Raw genomic sequence first — 17,254 nt, forward strand, 5'->3', positions numbered from 1 at the left:
ATTAAGGGTGAGGGTAGGTGTCAGGGTCGCCCGAGGAAGGGCCCCTATTGACAGGCGGGCCTTCCTGGGACTCGCGGGTCCAGAACCCAAAACGGAGCTTTCAGAGGGTAACTGGACCCAGGTGTCCAGACGAGTCTGGGCAAGGAGGGAGCTCGGGTACCGCGCGAGAGCCCAGGGACCGCGTGGGATCCGCGGGACGGCATGGGAGCTAGGGGGACGACGCGGCCTGGGACTGAGTGGGAGCACGGAAGGCTGGCTGGGCCCACGGTAAGAAGAAGCGCGGAGCTACCCTGCGCGCTCCACGGCCCTCCCCACGCGCCGTCCCTTTCTCCTCGTCGCCCACCCCTTCTCAGAGGCTCCGCCTAGGGCCCGCCCCACCGCAGCCAAGGCCCCGCCTCCCGCGGCCATATCCAATCGGCAGCCCGCCGCCACCACAGGCACCACCCCAGGTCCCTGCGGCTCCTCCCACGGTTGAACTTCTCGAAGGACAGCCGAGCCACCCAATGAACTCCCGGAACGTCCGGAGTGGGCGGCCGGAGAGCCAATCCAGAAGGGGCGCGGGCAGGAAAGGCGGGCCTCCGTGACGGACGGGGAGGAGGTTCTAGGCTGTTTGGTTGCTAGCTGCCGCTGCTCGCCCGACCGCTTCATTGTCACCGGGCCTCGTAGTCAGCGCCGGGACCTGGGGGCGCGAGGGCGCGAGGTCCCGAGGTCGTCGGCCCGAAGCCTAGGCTCCCCGTGTCTCCACTTGGAGGGCCCCGCGCATCCCTCGCCGTTCGGTCCTACAGGCCCCGAGTTCCAGGCCCGACTCACGCAGGTGAGAGGGTCCCTGTGCAATTGGGGTGGCCCCCGCAGGTGAAGAATCTCCAGGACCGGCGCACAAGGGCTGGCCCACACAGATGAGGGGATCCTGGCCCGCGCAGGGAGGGGCATCCCGGGCTGTGCAGGTGAGGTGGAACGTGCCGGTGAGTGGGCCTCGTGCCAGTGAGAGGGGGCTCGTGCCAGTGAGGGCGTCCCCGCGCCGGTGAGGTGGTCCTGGGCCCGCCTAGGTGGGGAGGCCAGCGCAGGTGAGGGGGCCTGGCACTCACACAGGTGAAGAGGTCCATGCAGGTGAGGTGGGTTCTCGTGCAGTTTAGGGTACCCAGACGAAGGGGAAGATGCAAGTAAGAGCCCCTCAGCACCCCCACACAGGTGAGGAGGGGCTCATGCCCCAGGGCCCGTGAGCTCCTACCGCTTTCCTGGGAGGATGATCTCCCTGCCTTGAGCCAAACCCCAGGGACATGGGGAGCTGCCTGCAGGGAAACTTCCCGGGGTTCTGGGACAGCTCATCCTGAGAGGTCCAGGTGGAGGCTCTGGACACCACCTTCAGATCCTGGGAGGGACACCTCTGTATGCAAGATGAGGTCTAGTCTGGAGGGTTCCATGGAGAGGTTTTGTTTACCATCCCAGAGCCCCCCACACTCCTTGCTGCTCAAGGGTGCCAGCCCCTCGAGTGGGCCCAGTTAGGCTGGGTGTGGCTGGTGCCTGGAAGAGAGGAGGGTGTTAAATTTCACTCACACTACCGGAAACACATACCCAAAGACACTGGCCTAGTGAGTGGCAGGGACAGCCTCTGCCTTCACTCTGGAGAGTAGGGGCCAAAGCCTCTGCTGTGGGTGTTGGGGCTGAAGGAGGCTGCAGTGCTGAACCTGGGTGATGATGGTGTGTGCCCGCTGGCCCACCAGAGTCCTCTATGCCATGGAGGGCCATGCTCATTCCTTTCTGGTCCCTCCTGGTGCCAGCTCATCCCCTCTGGTTACCTGAGCACGTGCCACATGCCAGATTCTGGGGTTGCAGGGTCCCCACTCTCGTGGACCTTACATTCTTACGAGGGCATCCGGCAGTGCACAGACCAACCTGTGTGGGCAGGTGGCCAAGGGAGACAAGGGAAGCAGGATGTTGGAGTGAGGAGTGACAGGGACGGGCAGTCCTCTGAGTTGGGGGGGCAGGGGCGCCTCAGGATATCCCAGGGAAGGGTCTCAAGCAGATCGAAGGAGGGAAAGGGAGGCAGTGAGGAGGTCACAGAGAACAGGGTCAGGTCTTAGAGGCGTTGTTCTCAGTCCGGGTCTGGTGACTTTATTCCTCCTGCCTGAGTGTCCTCCCGCCCTGATCTGAGACCCGGTTCAGAAAGATCAGCTAAGGATGCCTTGTGGGGAGAGGCTAGGCTGGTCAGGCAGGGCCAGAGGAGGGGTTGCCGTAGTTTTTCAGTCTGAGGAGATGGGGGCTCAGGCGGGGTTGTGGAGGGAAGGGACTGACGGGAAAGGGGCACCGGCTAGGTGCCTGAGGGGGTGGGGGCGGAGGTGAGAGGCGGAAGAGGTCAGGATGACACTTGAATCTTTGGTCTGAGCCAGTTTCAGAAAACACCCACTGGGGAGGGGCAGCTGGAGGTGGCAGTCAGGAGTCTGTTTGGGTCTGAGGTACCATGTACTCCATGGTCAGCTAAGCTGGGAACTAGGGGATAAGGGGGTGGTGAGAGGTATGCCTGTGGGAACCGGCCATGCAGAGATGGTGTTTGACTCCAGGAGGCCAGAGGCTGTCCCCTAGGATAGAGGGAAGAGGCCCAGGGTTGAGCAGTCGGATGGGAAGGGCCAGCAATGTACAGTGAAAGTGCCACCCTAGGAGGGAAGGAGGGGAACCTCAACACGAGAGTAGATGCTGCCTCCCAGGAGCTCGTGGGTATTCTGGATGGTTCTAAGGAGACAGAGGGAGAGTTCCATGGCCTGATAAGTTTAGGGGCTTTAACAAATCCCAGTTTGAATATCGCCCGTGGGGTGCTCACCACAGGCCAGCCTCATGGCCACCTTGTCTGAACCTCATGATACCCTGTGAGGAGGCACTTTTGAAGGCCCATTTTATAGATGAGGAATACAGGGCCCAGGCAGGTAGAGTACCTGTCGTGGGATGAGGGCTCATACCTATGACTTTCAGCAGCCCAGGGTCACCCCCTGCAGTGCCCTTCCTGGGAGGGTCATCTTGACCCCAGGAAACCTCCTTTTGCTGTTAACGCTCAGTGTCCTGCTCTGCCACTTGCTTCTGCTCCTGATAAGGAGACAGCCACCGAGCAACAAGGGTCCTGGGCACGGCAGGCCTCTGGGGAGCTGAGCGGCACGCAGACTCGGACCCTCAGCCCTAGGCCCTTGCGGCCGAGCTGGAGAGGGCGTGCACACCACCTGGTCCCTCGGAGGACGCCTGCTCACCGCCCTTATTCTCTTCTCAGGGCCACCTGTCCACCATGAAAGGCTCCAGGGCCCTCAGTGGCCCCGAGGGCAGCCTGGAAGGTGTGGACTTGAGTCTGACAGGCCTCCCTCCACCCATGAACCGGCGCCCCAATAGTGCTTCCGCCACCAAGCCCATCACCCGCTCCATCTCCGTGGTCACGGGCAATGAGCCAAGGAGGAAGCTGTTGGTAAGTATTAGAGCTGGGTATCAGGTCTGGAGGCTATTCAGGGCCCCCTGTCTTGGGGTGGCGTCTGACTCCTGGGTAAGCTGCACACCTCAGCAGGCACCTTCATGTCCATTATCCCATTATCCCTGGGGCTATCCGGGGGCAGGAAGGACTCTGGCTCATAGACTAGGGAGCTGACTCACCAAGAGGTCGCTGCTAGGGTCACCTGGCCCCACATAGAGCCTAGATCCTGCCAGCACCAAGTCCTCCATCCCTCCTGTTCCAGTGTGTGATTCCTCTGTGAGGTTGATGTGTGGGAAAGGAGGAGCTCCTGGTGGCCTTGGACATACCGTGCAGGGCAGGCAGTCGGTGGCAGGTGGTAGCCGGACGGCAGCAGGAACTCTGGGACGAGAGCTGCCATGGGGAGTGGACGGCCAGGCTCATTGGTGAGAAGGTGATGAGGAGGAGGGCAGCCTTTGCTGCGGTGCCTGGGCAGGCGTCACATGCCTCCCCTTGGACCTTCCACCTGCCAGGGGTGAGGCGCTCCCATTTCACATGAGAGGCCGGGGACCTGCCCCGCCTCAGCTGGACAAACCCAGGGCCCCCACGGTGTTCCCCCTCCCACCTGTCACCTGTTCCCCCTGCTCACCTGTCTACATGTGACCCAGGAGAGCCTCTCACTCAATCTGGGTCCAAGCCTGGCCTGGCCCTGAGTGGACTCACAAGGTCTGAAACCTCAGCCACACGGTCAGTTGCTTCCCTCCTTTTTGCAGGAGAACCCAGGGCCCGGAGGCTCCCGGGCCATTAACAACCTTCGCAGATCTAACAGTGCCACGCAGGTCAACCAGCCACAAGCCAACCAGGCATGGCCCAGCCCCCTCAGGTAACCTCTGACCCCCCAGGTACTCCCGTCCTGCTCTCCTGCCTCAGTTGGTCCTTCTCCCAGCCTCACCGGCATGAGCGCTGGCTGGACAGGGGCCCAGCACTGGGCAAGGCAGGCAGGATGAGTCTTGGCCTGTCATTTCCTGCGCAGAGATGTGAATCTCAAGGCTGCCCCCCCCACCACCCACCTGCTCCTCTCCCTTGTCTTTGTTGCGCTTTCCCTGGGGCTGTCATGGTGGCCACAGGACAGGGTGCGAGCGTCTCTTCCAGGAGTGGTTGTCAGAGCGGGGCTGAGAAGTGATATTTCATGCCACAAGCTTGGGAGTAGGAGATCCCATCAGTGACCTGGCCCCTCCTGTCCCCTTGTAAGATGAGTTCCCATCTGGATTCCTGGAGCCGGGCTTCCCAGGCCCTGTGACTGACCTTGCTTGCCATCCTCTCTGTGACTCAGGCCGGCAGAGCCCCCAGACTTCCTGACTCTCTTCGAGGGCAGCCCCAGTGGGAGAAAAAGGCCAGCCAGTCTGAGCAAAGCCTCCAGTGAGAAGGGAGCCACGTGGAATGTGCTGGTGAGGCTGCAGCTGAGCTGAGTCGACAGGCCGTCAGGCTGTTTCATTGGGGCTGACGCCTGGTTCTGACTTTGTTCTCACTGCCCTGCAGGACGGGCTGGTGGGGGGCAGGGGGCATCAGTGTTAGTTAGCCAGCTTTGACCACAGTGGTCAGTGTGAGGAGGAGCAAAGACCGTCCCAGCCTCTGGGTCATCTCACAACTCCCCATGTGTGGGTGAGGCGGTGGGGGCAGGGCAGGGGCCCCGCGTCAGAGGGGCGTGCAGCGGGGTGATGGACTGTTGCCTGTGTGCACCGACAGGATGACCGGCCCAGGGCCTTTACCTTGCCATCCGATGCCCAGAGTCCTGGAGCCCTTGACGTGCCAGTGGGCCCGAGGAGAAGAGAGTGCACGGTGCCCTTGGCCCCCAACTTCACCGCCAACAACAGGTACATTGGCTGCACCCTCACACCCTGGGTTCCACTTGGCCGAACAGCCTGATGGAGCTTCCCTGGGTCCTGCGAAGTGCCCCACCTTTGGGCATGGTGGCCGTGGAGGGGGCCCGGCAGGGACACTGGGACAGTGCCACAGTGAGCCCTGGCACCACCTGCGTGAATCGGGGGTCCTTTCCGAGCCTGAAGCCACCCCCACCCCCATCTCTCCCGGCAGGAGCAACAAGGGTGCCGTGGGCAACTGCGTCACCACCATGGTGCACAACCACTACACCCCCTCAGAAAGGGCGCCGCCGCCCCCCAAGAGCTCCAACCGCACGGCTCCCTCCCTCAAGTAAGGCCCTGGCTGCACAGGCAAGCCCAGGCTCATCTTGATCTGGGGTTCCACTGAGCAAACCACAGCTGCCCCCCACGTCCCCTGTCCCCATCTGAGACCAAAGCCAAGGGGGACCTTGAGCAGGCTGAGCAGAGCAGCCCCACCGCCGGTCCCTCACCCTCATGTCCAGTGCATAGCATGCTCAGGTCAGGGACGGCCTATGGGTGTCGAGTCACCATCCGGCTCTGGGATCCTGCTGTTTTAAGTGTGGAGCCCTTTAACCCTGGGTGCCACCAGATGGGCCCTGGTGGGGGAGTAGTGACCCTGAGGATGACCAGCATGTCAGAACAGGACCTCACCTGCTCCTGGGGTCCTCAGGCCCTGGGACAAGGCTAAGGCGGCTCCCCGAGCCACAGACAGAGCTGTCCCCTGGGAGCCGGGAGAGGGGGCCGTGTTAGGCGGCCGTGAATCTTTCTCCCTCCTCCCGGTCAGCAACATCATCAAGGCAGCCACGGATGAGGGCGAGGGCAGCAGCCTCGGGAAGCCGCAGAAGAATGTGGCCCGCAGCAACCACGTGGTCCAGAATAACTCGGGGGGTACCACCGGCCTGCTCAGACGGAAGGAGGTGACCGAGGAGGAGGCTGAGAGGTGACCACCCCTGGGGCTGGGAGGAGGCCTGAGGTGCCAGGGAGAGAAATGTCCACTCAAGAATTGTTTTAAGATGATGCAGGCTGAAAAGACCACACGTTGTACAGTTCTCTTTATACAAAGCATCAACAAAAGCAGATCTGCAGAATCAAAAAGTAGAGCACTGGCTGGCTGGGGCCAGAGGAGCGCAGAGGGGGTCTTTTAGGATCAGTGGAAACATTCTAGAACTGGATCATGCCAGTGGTCATAGAGCTCTCTAAATTTACTAAAAATCATTGAATGGTATATTCCAAATGGGTAAGTTTTATAAGTATGTAATCACTTCAGTAAACTGCCAAGTAAAAAAACATTAAACAGAAGGAAGATAAAAAACTGCAAAGGTCAGAACACTGATGGGGCTGCTCCTGAAATCTGGCCCCTGGAGAGGGCGGGATGTGGGCGCAGTGGGATCTTCTGCTGTGGCTGCAGGTCTGTGACATGCTTGGTCAGAGCCTGGGCTCTGAGAGCCTCACCTGGCTGAGCAGTCATCACGGCTGTCCCAACAGAGCTCAGAACCAGGCCCTGGAAATGGGTGAGCGGGAGGAGCTGGGCAAGGCCCGGGTGTCCCCACTGGGACACCCCTCTGGGTGCATGTCCCATGGCCGGTGACCGCTCACATCCTGTAGGGTCCATTAGCGCCTCTGCCAAGTGAATCGACAAGGGGTCCCGAGAGCCCAGATGAAGGCTTTGGGTTTAACCTGCTTTACTGAGTAAAATGTACACGCAACAGGGTGCCCCTCTTAGGGCGCAAGTTTATGAACTCAACGCGTGTGTAGTCGGAACAACATCACCCCCTACCCCAGGATCCCCTCACGCACCCTCCCCCAGCCCCTCCTGGCCAAGACCCTGGCCACACCAGCCTGTCCCCTCTAGTTTGCTTTCCCCGGTGGGCCATGCCTGGAGCCCCAGCCTGTGACCCCCGTGCTCAGCCTGCAGGGCCTCTGACTTGTTACTCTTTGTCTCTGAGCAGTGTCATCATCAGGAGCACACAGCGTTCGCCCACAGGTGGTGGTGGGCCTCTGGGTTCCTTTCGGTTTCTATTGATCATGAATAGTCTGTGGGGATGAGCTTTTCCATTTCCCCGGGGAACGCTGGCACTTGAAGAAGGGCCGTGTGCACCGCCGCTTCTCTGCCCGCTGGGCCTCCTGGAGACCCAGGGAGGGAGGCTGTGACTCAGCTGCCTCCATCGTGACCCCGCTCTCTGGCAGGTTCATCCACCAGGTGAACCAGGCCGCTGTCACCATCCAGCGTTGGTACCGACACCAGGTGCAGCGGCGCCGAGCCGGAGCTGCCCGCCTGGAGCGCCTGCTGGCGTCCAAGCGAGAGGTCAGTGTGGGTGTGTGAGCCACACCCTGAGGGGTGGGCGTGAATCCCAGGGGTCCTGCTGTGTACGGCAGGGTTTCTGACCAGTGGGCTTGAACCTGGAATTGCCCCATGAGTCCACTTCATCTAGGGGGTCAGCTTCCTCCCTCCCGAATTGCTCGGTCACAGGACCTGGGTGCCGGGTCACCCCTGCTGAAACGTGGGGTGGGTTTCTAGCTGGGAGGCAAAGCCATTTCCCATCTGCAGGAGCCGCTGACCACCTGAGAGAGGGGGGCTTGTCCTCTGTGGGGCAGGGAAATGGCAGGATGGGGCCACCCCATCTCTCCAGTCAAACCCACTGTGGCTTGGCTTCTGCAGGGGCAGCGGCAGCGGCTGGGAGAGGGGTCCCTCCTGGACCAACACCAACAGAAAGAGGCAGCTAGGAGGAAGGCCAGGGAGGAGAAGGCGCGCCAGGCCCGGAGGGCAGCCATCCAAGTGAGGGGGTGGCCTGAGCCACGTGGGGAGCCTGGCACTGAGGGAGGACCCTCTGTGCCAAGACCACTTGTGCTCCTGGGGACCCTGCTGCCCCTTTCCCCCAGACGCTGGGCACGGGGCCTTGGGCAGTGTGATTCGAGGAGGATGAGGGCCGGCCCTCTCCCCTGGCCCCAGCTGCTCACAAGGGCTCCCCACGACAGGAACTGCAGCAGAAGCGAGCCCAGAAATCAGGCAATGCTGACCTTGGGCCACTGAAGGGGATGGGGGAGACAGAGAAGCCCCAGCCTACCCAGGAGCCAGCCATGAGGCCGGGGAGCACCACTCAGCAGACCCACAAGGCCAATAACACTGGTGAGCAGGGCTGAGAGCCCAGAGGCTGCCCTGCCACCCACCCACCACTGCCTCCGGCTCTGTGTGTGGTCACCCCGATATGGTGACTTCCCCTGGAGTTATCCCTAAAAGCAGATGCCTCCTGCCCAGACCTCCCCATCCTTCCCCATCCCTCTCCCTCAGGGAGGCTCCTGGCTAAGAAGGTACAGCCTTTGCCAATGTCTCCTGGTGCCCTATGCCACTGCCCCATTGGCAGCTTCCACTTATGAATGAGTCTGCTCTCAGCAGACACCAGGCCCTGCTTCTCCACTCCTGTCCCAGTTACTCTGGACCTGGACACAGGGTCCTTTCAGAGCAGCTGCACCAACTCTGTGACCTCTCACTCCAGAAGGTCAGGGCTCCCCAGTGTCCCCACTGCTCCATGAGGTCCACCGTGGCGTGTGCAGTCCCAGGCCTGCCTCCCCTGTGCCTGGCTTCTTCCCAAGGGCTCCTCCATGTCTGCAGCCCCCTGGTGGGCTGACACTGTGTTCTGTTGTGCAGGGGCCAGCTTCCACACCGCAGGCTTGGAGGATGCCGGCCAGCCTGCCCTCGGCTCGTCCCCAGAGCCCCGGCAGCTCTCAGAGGACAAGCCTCAGGTCTCAGCACAGCCTTTCCAACCCTGCCTGCCTGCCTTCGGCTCTGGGGTGCATCGGTGCCGGGGTGGTTGGCACCTACCCCTTCGCTGCCCCTCCCTGGCTGTGGGGTCACTCACACCAGGAAAGGCAACCCAGGATGGGTCTTGTCAATCCAGCAGAAGGCTGGGGTCTCAATGGTTGCTCTGGAATCTCTCTGGGTATTCATGGATGCTGGGGTGGCACCACTACAGGCCAATAGAAAAGAGCTGGAAGCTCAGGTTAGGCATTCGCCAAAGCCTCCAGCCTCTGGAGACCCCTCCCACCAAGCCACCCTTTTTGTTTTCCTGGAGGTGGGGCGGGGCGGGTCGAGTTTAGTCCACGTGGCTGGGCAGGCACGTGCTCATGTGGAGAAAGCTTCACCCTTCTGTTCTCTGGTGGTCTCTGCCTCTAATGGCCCATCTACTGCAGGATGCCAGCCTCCAGGACGTGCCTGGTGAGGGCCTGGAGGGCATGGGCCGAGCTGGGAGCAGGGCTAAGTCAAAGGCAACCCTGGACGAGCTGCTGGACACGCTGAAGCTGCTGGAGCAGGAACCTGAACCGCTGCCCTGCCCCCGGGCCTACCACAAGGACAAATATGCCTGGACCGACGAGGTGACCACGGGCCCTGGCACTGCCCATTCAGGTCCCAGGGGTGCTTTGGGGGCCAGGGCAGTCCGCCAGGCTCCTCTCTGCTCTAGTAAGGACCCTAACGAGGGCCAGATGGGACCTGATTGAATCTCCCCAGTTATCCCACGGCTCACTAAGGGTTAGGACCCTCAGAAGAACCCAGGAGTGGAGGTGGGGTGGGTACTGCCTCTCTGCCAGTGATACCCCCTGCCAGGGTCTGGGGAGCTTGAGAGGCCCTCCCTCCAGACCAGGCCTTCCTCTACCCCAGGGGACCCTGAGCAGCTTCTGGAAGGCCAACCCAGAGTCCTCAACTGTCCAAACGGCCCCTAACCCTGCACCCCTCCTACGCAGGAGGACGATGCCAGCTCCCTGACAGCGGACAACCTGGAGAAATTTGGGAAGCTGAGTGCAGCCGCTGGCCCCCCTGAGGATGGGACCCTGCTTTCAGAGGCCAAGCTGCAGAGCATCATGAACTTCCTGGACGAGATGGAGAAGTCTGGGCAGGGCCGGCCGGCCTCAGCCCCTCAGGTGTGGAAGGGGTCTCCAGGGGGGACAGCAGGTCATTAGCGGGTGACCATGGCCTGCCTGACACAGCCACGTTCGCAGGGGCCCATACCGGAGGAGGGGCTGGGGCGCCTGGAGCCTGCGTCCGAGGTCAGCACATCAGTGATGCGACTGCAGCTGGAGGTGGAGGAGAAGAAGCAGGCGATGGTGCTGCTGCAGAGGGCGCTGGTAACGTCCCCATCAGCACTGCATCTGTCCCCAGGGCCCCAGCTGGAGCAAGCCCCTGGCCTGACCCTTGAGAGCCTCGCTTCCGTCTCTTCTCCCGCACCCGCTACAGGCACAGCAGCGAGACCTCACCTTCCGGCGGGTCAAAGAGACGGAGAGGGAGCTGGGCCGGCAGCTGCGGCAGCAGAAGGAGCACTACGAGGCCACCATACGGCGGCACCTGTCCTTCATCGACCAGGTGGCGCTGCCTGGACGCGGGGCTCGGCACGGGTCAGGAGGACGGGACTGGGTTCCAGACCAGCTTGGGCTTGGTGGAAATTTCTGGACCCATAGGCCTCCCCTGTGGGCCTCCTTCTCTCTCTGTAGAAACAGACAGCAGCTCCCTCTGTGGAGACCAGGGCTGGTCCAACACACACCAGCCCCACGGTGCTGCCCCCCCGCCCCCCCCGCCATGATGCTCCCCACGGCCATAACCCTCCCCCGACCCATGGCCATGCTCCTCGACCCAGCATGGTGGGCAGGCAGCAGGAGCAGGTGGGCAGAGAACGTCCAAGGTGGGGTCCAGCCCTGCGGGGTCAGTCAGGACCAGTTGGTCCTCTGGGGGCCTGGGGACACACCCAGCAGGACAGACTCTGAACTTTCCTGTGCACGTGGACTCTCCTGGGGAGCCCACCCCTGGTCTGCGGGGGCTGGCGGGGCAGCCAGAGCTCCCCTGACAGGGTGGTGGAAGCTTCACGCCCACCCTGTGCTCAGCTGAGCTCCCGTTGGGTCCTTTTCTGAGGAAAACTCTGTGTGAGGGGTCTGTGGAGAGAAGACAGAGCCCAGAGGAACCAAGTGGCCTCCGGTGACCATTAGCTACACTCTGCTTGGCGGCCATAGGTGTCTGCAAATGAGGGGTCTGCCTGGAGTCCTCCACGAGGCTGGGTGCTGTCCTGGGGGCTTCGTGGAGACACCTTGGCAGGCAGTGGGCAGGCCCTTCTCCACAGGCCAGGTGATGGGGTTGACAGAATGACCCCTGTTCCAGGAAGCTCCTGGTGTGGCCACAGTCGGGGCCTTGTAGCCAAGGCCACTGGCACTATCCGAGCGCTGCTGACACCAGCCAGGTCCCAGAGGGATCGAGGCTTGGGCAGCTGTCGCCCTTGTCCACGTGTGTGCTCCCCAGGACTCAGGGTCCTCCCTCAGACCAGGGGGCAAAGCAAGGCTCAGGATTTGGTGTGCGGGCCTCCTGGGTGAGGGGAGGCTGGGCCTCCCGGCCTCACAGGGCAGCAGCCTCACCTCCACCCCTCGTTGCAGCTGATCGAAGACAAGAAGGCTCTGGGCGAGAAGTGCGAGGCCCTGGTGGCTGAGCTGAAGCTGGGGGACCAGAGGCGCAAGGACAGGGAGGCCCAGCTGCAGGAGCAGCATGAGCTGGTGAGCCCTTTGCCCTCCCACCACCTGGCCCAGGCCTGGAGGCACTGTGGGAGGGACCCCAGGACAGGCGGCCCCCGGCACCTCATTCCTTGGCCTCCGAGCTGCTTTCCCAAAGCTTGGCAAGTGGCTGACCCTGGGGTGGGGGCCGAGGGACTTTGGAGACTGCTCCTGTGTCACAGGTAAGGAGGTGTAGTTCAGAGGAGGTGACCGGGGACCTACCACAGCACTGGTCTTTGGTCAGAGGGACCCCACTAACTCCTCCCAGCTTTCATCAGACAAGGACTGCGGTCCCTGGTGCGTCCTGCTTTGTCCAGGGTCACTGTTGAAAGGCTGCCTCCTGAAACCCACGGGCAGCCAGGAACAGGGTGTCTTTGCATCCTCCCGCTTCCTACAGCTCCTCTGTTGACTCCTGTTTCCTTGTTGATAGGAGATTAAGAAACTCAAAGAACTCATGAGCGCCACGGAGAAAGTCCGCAGAGAGAAGTGGATCAATGAGAAAACCCGGAAGATCAAGGAGATCACGGTCAAAGGTAGGGGCCGTCGTGCTGGGAGCCACCACGTGGGCAGGACAGTCATGGGGGTCTCGAGTAAGGACAGTAGTTCCAGTCGCACGTGTGGCACAGAACTTCCTAGGAAGCAGTGAGACCCAGGGATGGGCCTCACTGGTTCGAGGCTGGGAGGAGCAGGGGAGGCTGGTGGCACACGAGCTTGGCCACAGACCAGCGTCCTGACACAGGGCCCCGTCCAGGTTGGGGGCCTGGGCTTCCTTTGATGGGTCTTCTTGCCTCCTCCAGCTTCCAGGGGAGTGAGTGGGGTGGGGTGGGGTGGGGGGAGTGGTCTTGGTTGGGGGAGGATGGCTGCTCGTCTCCCACTCATAGAACCCTCTAAGGACTGGTGGGACAGCCCCAACTGTGCCTGCCCACCCCTGGCCCTCCTGCCCAGGACGCCCTCCTCTGCAGTGACCCCTTCTTCCAGGGAGACTCTGCAGGCCAGAGCACCAAGGGGGGAGCCTCAGTGCGGTGGGCGGGGAGTGGCGCTATGGGCACTGGTGGGCTCAGCTATGCTTCAGGCTGGAGCCCCTGGAGGGGGTCTCCTGGCTGGTCCGCAGCCCTGGTGTCCCAGTGGGCAGAGGTCAGTGGTCCCACACAGTTCAGGTGGGCGTGGGGCAGGGCCCCTGCAGTGCAGTGGTGGACAGAGGTCCCGCAGCATAGTACTCCCCCCAACCCGCAGGCCTGGAGCCTGAGATCCAGAAGCTGATCGCAAAGCACAAGCAGGAGGTAAAGAAGCTCAAGGGTCTGCATGCGACAGAGCTGCTGCAGGCAGAGGAGCGCGCGGCGCAGCACTACGGCCGGCAGGCGGAGGAGCTCCGCGAGCACCTGGAGCGGGAGAAGGAGGCGCTGGGCCGGCAGGAGTGGGAGCGAGCCCAGCAGCGGTGGGGGTCCCGGGGACACTGATGGGGGAACGAGGCCTGGTGTGTGCACAGACTCCCAGAGTGAACAGTACCTGCTCCCTGGCAGCCTCCCTTCAGGGTCAGAGAAATCTGGGGCGGGGGGCGGGGCGGTTAGTGCAGGACACCGAGGGGCAGGACAGCTGTAACTGTACTGGGCAGTTCAGTTCCTAGGATGCGCTCTGGGGGGCGGCTGGGATAGACGGCGCGGGGACCACTGCTGGGTTCTGAGCTTGTCCTGGCTGCGCCTGCCCTGGGCCCCTATGGTGTGAGGTGCTCCTGTGTCCGCCCCACCCCCCACCCCTGCCAATGAGTCCTGTGTCCACAGCTTCGAGCAGCACCTGGAGCAGGAGCAGCGGGCCCTGCAGCAGCAGCGGCGGCGGCTCTACAACGAGGTTGCGGAGGAGAAGGAGCGGCTGGGCCAGCAGGCCGCCAGGTACTGGGGGCGGGGCCTAGCCCTGCCCATCCCTGCCCTGCCCAGCCTCATCTAGCCTCCCAGGACTGACCCCTGCTCACCTGCAGGCAGCGGGCAGAGCTGGATGAGCTGAGGCGGCAGCTAGAGGAGAGCAGCTCGGCGGGGGGCCGGGCCCTGAGGGCCGAGTTTGAGAAGGGGAAAGAGGAGCAGGAGCGCAGGCACCAGGTCAGCCCCGCCCCCGGCCCAGGCCCCGCCCCCAGCCCCTCCGCTTCCCTCTGGGCCTGCCTAGCAGGAAAGCACCCACCAGGGGTGGAGGAGGGCAACCGCCGGGACCAGCGTCCCACCTGCCACAGGGTAGCAGCTGCTTGAAGCACTGTGCCGAACCTGGTTTCACACTAGGAATCTCCCCAGCCAGCTCCCCACAAACCCTCAGCTTGACCTCAGGCCCATCCAGGCCCTGACAGACCCAGCTCTGGGTGGGGAGCGGCCAGGCAAGGCTGCTGTCACACTGTCGCCTGCCCCCAGATGGAACTGAAGGCCCTGAAGGACCAGCTGGAGGTGGAGAGACAGATGTGGGAAGCCAACTCCGCCAAGAAAGAGGTGGGGGCGGGTGAGGCCGGGACGGGCGGGGGCTTTCTTCCTCTCCCCTCCTGCCCAGACTCAAAGCAGGCCTGTAGGCCCTACATCGGTGGCCTCCCCTTGGGCGGGTATGGGTTCTGGCTGCCTGGGGTTGGCGGTGTGATTCTGGCCATAGTTGAGTGAACTTCTAGCTGGGCATGGGAGAGACTGGGGGGCTGGAGTGGACCCCAGAGGATGGTGGTGACTGTTCTGAAAGTTGACAGGCTGACCCACAACCAGTGTGAGGGGCCCACTTGAGAGCAGGTCTCCCGTTATTCTCTCATGCCAATGTCCAGATAGGCTGTGGCACCACGCTCTCCTGTCCTGAAAGGAGGTGGTGGTGGAGAGGAACACAGGGGCCACACGAGCCATCAGCTAGGGGACAAAGCCTGAGTGTGGCCCAGTGGCCACCCTGTCCCCTTCCCACAGCCACGCATGGAGGGGTCCTCATATCTGTGGGATACGTTCCCAGACTTGGCTGAGTCAGAGGGCGTGGTGTGTTCAGCTAGATGGGATTTCCAGGTTGCCTTCCAAGAGGCTGCCCCGTTGATGCTCTCATTCCCGGGTGGGGGCCCCTGGCCGTGTGGGTGCCCCACCCTGCCCTCAGCAGCCAGATGAGGTCCCTTCTTTTATCAGGATCAGTTTGGCAGAAGACACGGTCTCTGAATGGGAGAAGAACTAGGCTGTGCTGACAGTTCCCACTCAGGCCCCTGCTGGGTCCCGTGCTGGGTCCTGATGACAGGGCATGGCCCTCACCCCTGAGGACAGGTGAGGTCCTCAGCATCCTCCACCACCCTCAGCCAGCTCCCCCAGCCCCCATGTGCCTCCCCTGCAGGAAGCATGGTTGCTGAACCGAGAACGGGAGCTAAAGGAGGAGATCCGGAAAGGCCGGGACAAGGAGATTGAGCTGGTTATCCACCGGCTGGAGGCTGACATGACACAGGCCAGGGAGGAGAGTGAGCGGGCCGCGGAGAACCGGTGAGGCCCCAAGAAGCCCAGAGCAAGGCCCAGAGATGGGCCACAGGGCTGCCCCTGACCCAGCTTCTCCTGCCACCAGGGTCAAGCGCCTCCGGGATAAGTACGAGGCGGAGCTCTCGGAGCTGGAGCAGTCAGAGCGGAAGCTCCAGGAGCGGTGTGCGGAACTGAAGGGGCGCCTTGGGGAGGCCGAAGGGGAGAATGTGCGTCTGCAGGGCCTGGTGCGACAGAAGGAAAAGGAGCTGGCGGACGTGAAGGCGGTGAGCAGGTGGATCAGGCACCTGAGCCCTGGCCCCCAGCCCCCGCCATCCACTCACACTGTCCCTGTCGTCCCCCATGTCCCTCAGGTGAATGAGCAGCTGACTGGCGAGCGCAGCAGCCTCGCCCAGGTCCTTCGCCAGGAGTTCGCCGACCGGCTGGCGACATCCGAGGAGGAGAACCGGCAGACCAAGGCCGAGCTGGCTGAGCTGCGGGCCCGCCAGCGGCTGGAGCTGGAGCAGCTCACACGGGAGAAGCAAGCAGAGCTGGAGGAGGTTCATGGGAGGTGGGCTCCTGGGTTGACAGCGGTCCTGGGGAGCACAGGGCTGGGGAAGGCAGACAGGACCCTGTGGCTCCAAAGAGGATGCTGGGCCAAGGACAGTGAACGGCTGCGCTCCCTCCTTCCCACTGATGCGGAATGCGTCCATCAGCCGCAGCCAGGGGCTCCCTGCTTGAGGCTCGGTTGTCCTCTCTGTGTGATGCTGGCCCCAGGGCCTGGGAGGAAGCCAGCCATCCCAAACCAGGGCAGGTGTCCAGAGAGGAGCTCCCTGGCCCTTGGCCCCTTGGGACCGGGTGGAGTGGGTGCTGTGCAAATAGGCTGACCCCTCCTCCCCTCCCCACCAGCTATCCCTTAGTCCTTCCCAGGTCTCTGGCCTCTCACCCCTGCTCCGTGGGTGCTCTTTGAGGCAGGCATGTGGTGGAGGCTTCCTGGCCTCCTCTCAGCAGGGAGCCCTTCCCAAAGGGCGTGGCTTCACATGGGGTCAGCTGTGGGGTCACAGATCCTGTTGTCAGCTCCTCCAGGCCGCGCAGTGCCCAGTCAGCAGGACTGGGATGGGCTGGGCCGGACAATAGCTCCTCCTGCTCTTTGGTGGGAGTGGGGCGGGGGTGGAGATCTCCCACCACCCACCCTGGCGCGCTCAGCTACAGGCTGGCCTGGGGGTCTGGCTCGGCCACTGCACTGAAGCACCCCGTGCACTCCCCCGCAGGGTGAAGATGGCCCTGGCAAAGAAGGAGGAGGCTGTGAGCAGCCTCCGGAAGCAGCACCAGGTGGGTGCCCACTGCTGGCCTGCCTGAGGGGTGGGGTGGGGTGGCCCTGGCCTGACCAGGGTGCACCGGGTGTTGTAGGCTGCGATGAAGCGGGCTGACCACCTGGAGGAGCTGCTGGAGCACTGCAGGCGGCCATTTCCGAGCGCCAAGTGACCACCGGCTGCCACAGGCTGCGGCTACCCTGCGGGACACTGAGGCTGTGTGGTAACAGTAAAGAGGTGTCTTTTAATACTTTGCGTGACCCTGACTCGTCTCTCCTGGTCTGGGGCCTGGGGTGGTGGGGATGGAGGCTTCTCGAGGCCAGGTGTGGGGTACCCAGCCCAGCTTTGCTCTCAATCTGTGCCCCCACCCCGACGTTTCCTGCCTGGCCCTGCAGTTCCCCAGCTTGGGCCCTAGACCCCAAGCAGAGGGAATGGCCCTCTGTTCCGGCCTGGGCCTGGACGAGCCCTGTGACACTTGTGCCCCCTTGCTGCACCCCCCCCACCCACAGGGAAGGCACTCTGAGCCTCCTCCCCAACCCTTGCACAGGCTGCTGTTCTTGCTTTCATGGCTAGAAAACCAGCCAGCCTCCCTGAGGCCCTGTCCTTCCTTCCCCCAGTCAGGACACTCCCTGGAGGTGTGACAGCCTGGAGCCCTGAACCAGCCTT

At 62.9% G+C, this 17,254-nt stretch overlaps 1 protein-coding gene across 2 annotated transcripts; it reads left to right on the forward strand.

Moving 5' to 3' along the window:
- The first annotated feature begins 590 nt into the window (after positions 1-590).
- On the forward strand, positions 591-16,845 carry CEP131 (centrosomal protein 131). Of its 2 annotated transcripts, XM_070390202.1 has the most exons (26): positions 591-814; positions 3,254-3,442; positions 4,195-4,304; positions 4,755-4,869; positions 5,168-5,295; positions 5,516-5,632; positions 6,107-6,262; positions 7,510-7,627; positions 7,982-8,098; positions 8,299-8,449; positions 8,969-9,063; positions 9,511-9,693; positions 10,060-10,236; positions 10,315-10,440; positions 10,550-10,675; positions 11,731-11,847; positions 12,275-12,377; positions 13,078-13,279; positions 13,623-13,730; positions 13,817-13,934; positions 14,235-14,309; positions 15,163-15,305; positions 15,385-15,562; positions 15,650-15,846; positions 16,547-16,607; positions 16,686-16,844. In XM_070390202.1, exons 2-26 carry the CDS (start codon positions 3,269-3,271, stop codon positions 16,758-16,760), a joined length of 3,270 nt encoding a protein of 1,089 aa, XP_070246303.1. In that variant the 5' UTR covers positions 591-814; positions 3,254-3,268; the 3' UTR covers positions 16,761-16,844. The 2 variants fall into 2 exon arrangements, with proteins under 2 accessions (XP_070246303.1, XP_070246304.1); XM_070390203.1 differs by lacking the exon at positions 7,982-8,098 and having other exon boundaries at positions 16,686-16,845.
- Positions 16,846-17,254: the final 409 nt, after the last annotated feature.

This window comes from Bos mutus, chromosome 19 (assembly GCF_027580195.1).
Source record: "Bos mutus isolate GX-2022 chromosome 19, NWIPB_WYAK_1.1, whole genome shotgun sequence".
Taxonomy (NCBI): domain Eukaryota; kingdom Metazoa; phylum Chordata; class Mammalia; order Artiodactyla; family Bovidae; genus Bos; species Bos mutus.

Bases quoted from the DNA above. Each gene is read 5' to 3' on its own strand.
- CEP131 (XM_070390202.1), top strand. From the start codon at position 3,269: ATGAAAGGCTCCAGGGCCCTCAGTGGCCCCGAGGGCAGCCTGGAAGGT. The intron at 11,848-12,274 runs GTGAGCCCTTTG...CCTTGTTGATAG, and splicing joins TGCAGGAGCAGCATGAGCTG to GAGATTAAGAAACTCAAAGA. The intron at 15,847-16,546 runs GTGGGCTCCTGG...ACTCCCCCGCAG, and splicing joins CTGGAGGAGGTTCATGGGAG to GGTGAAGATGGCCCTGGCAA.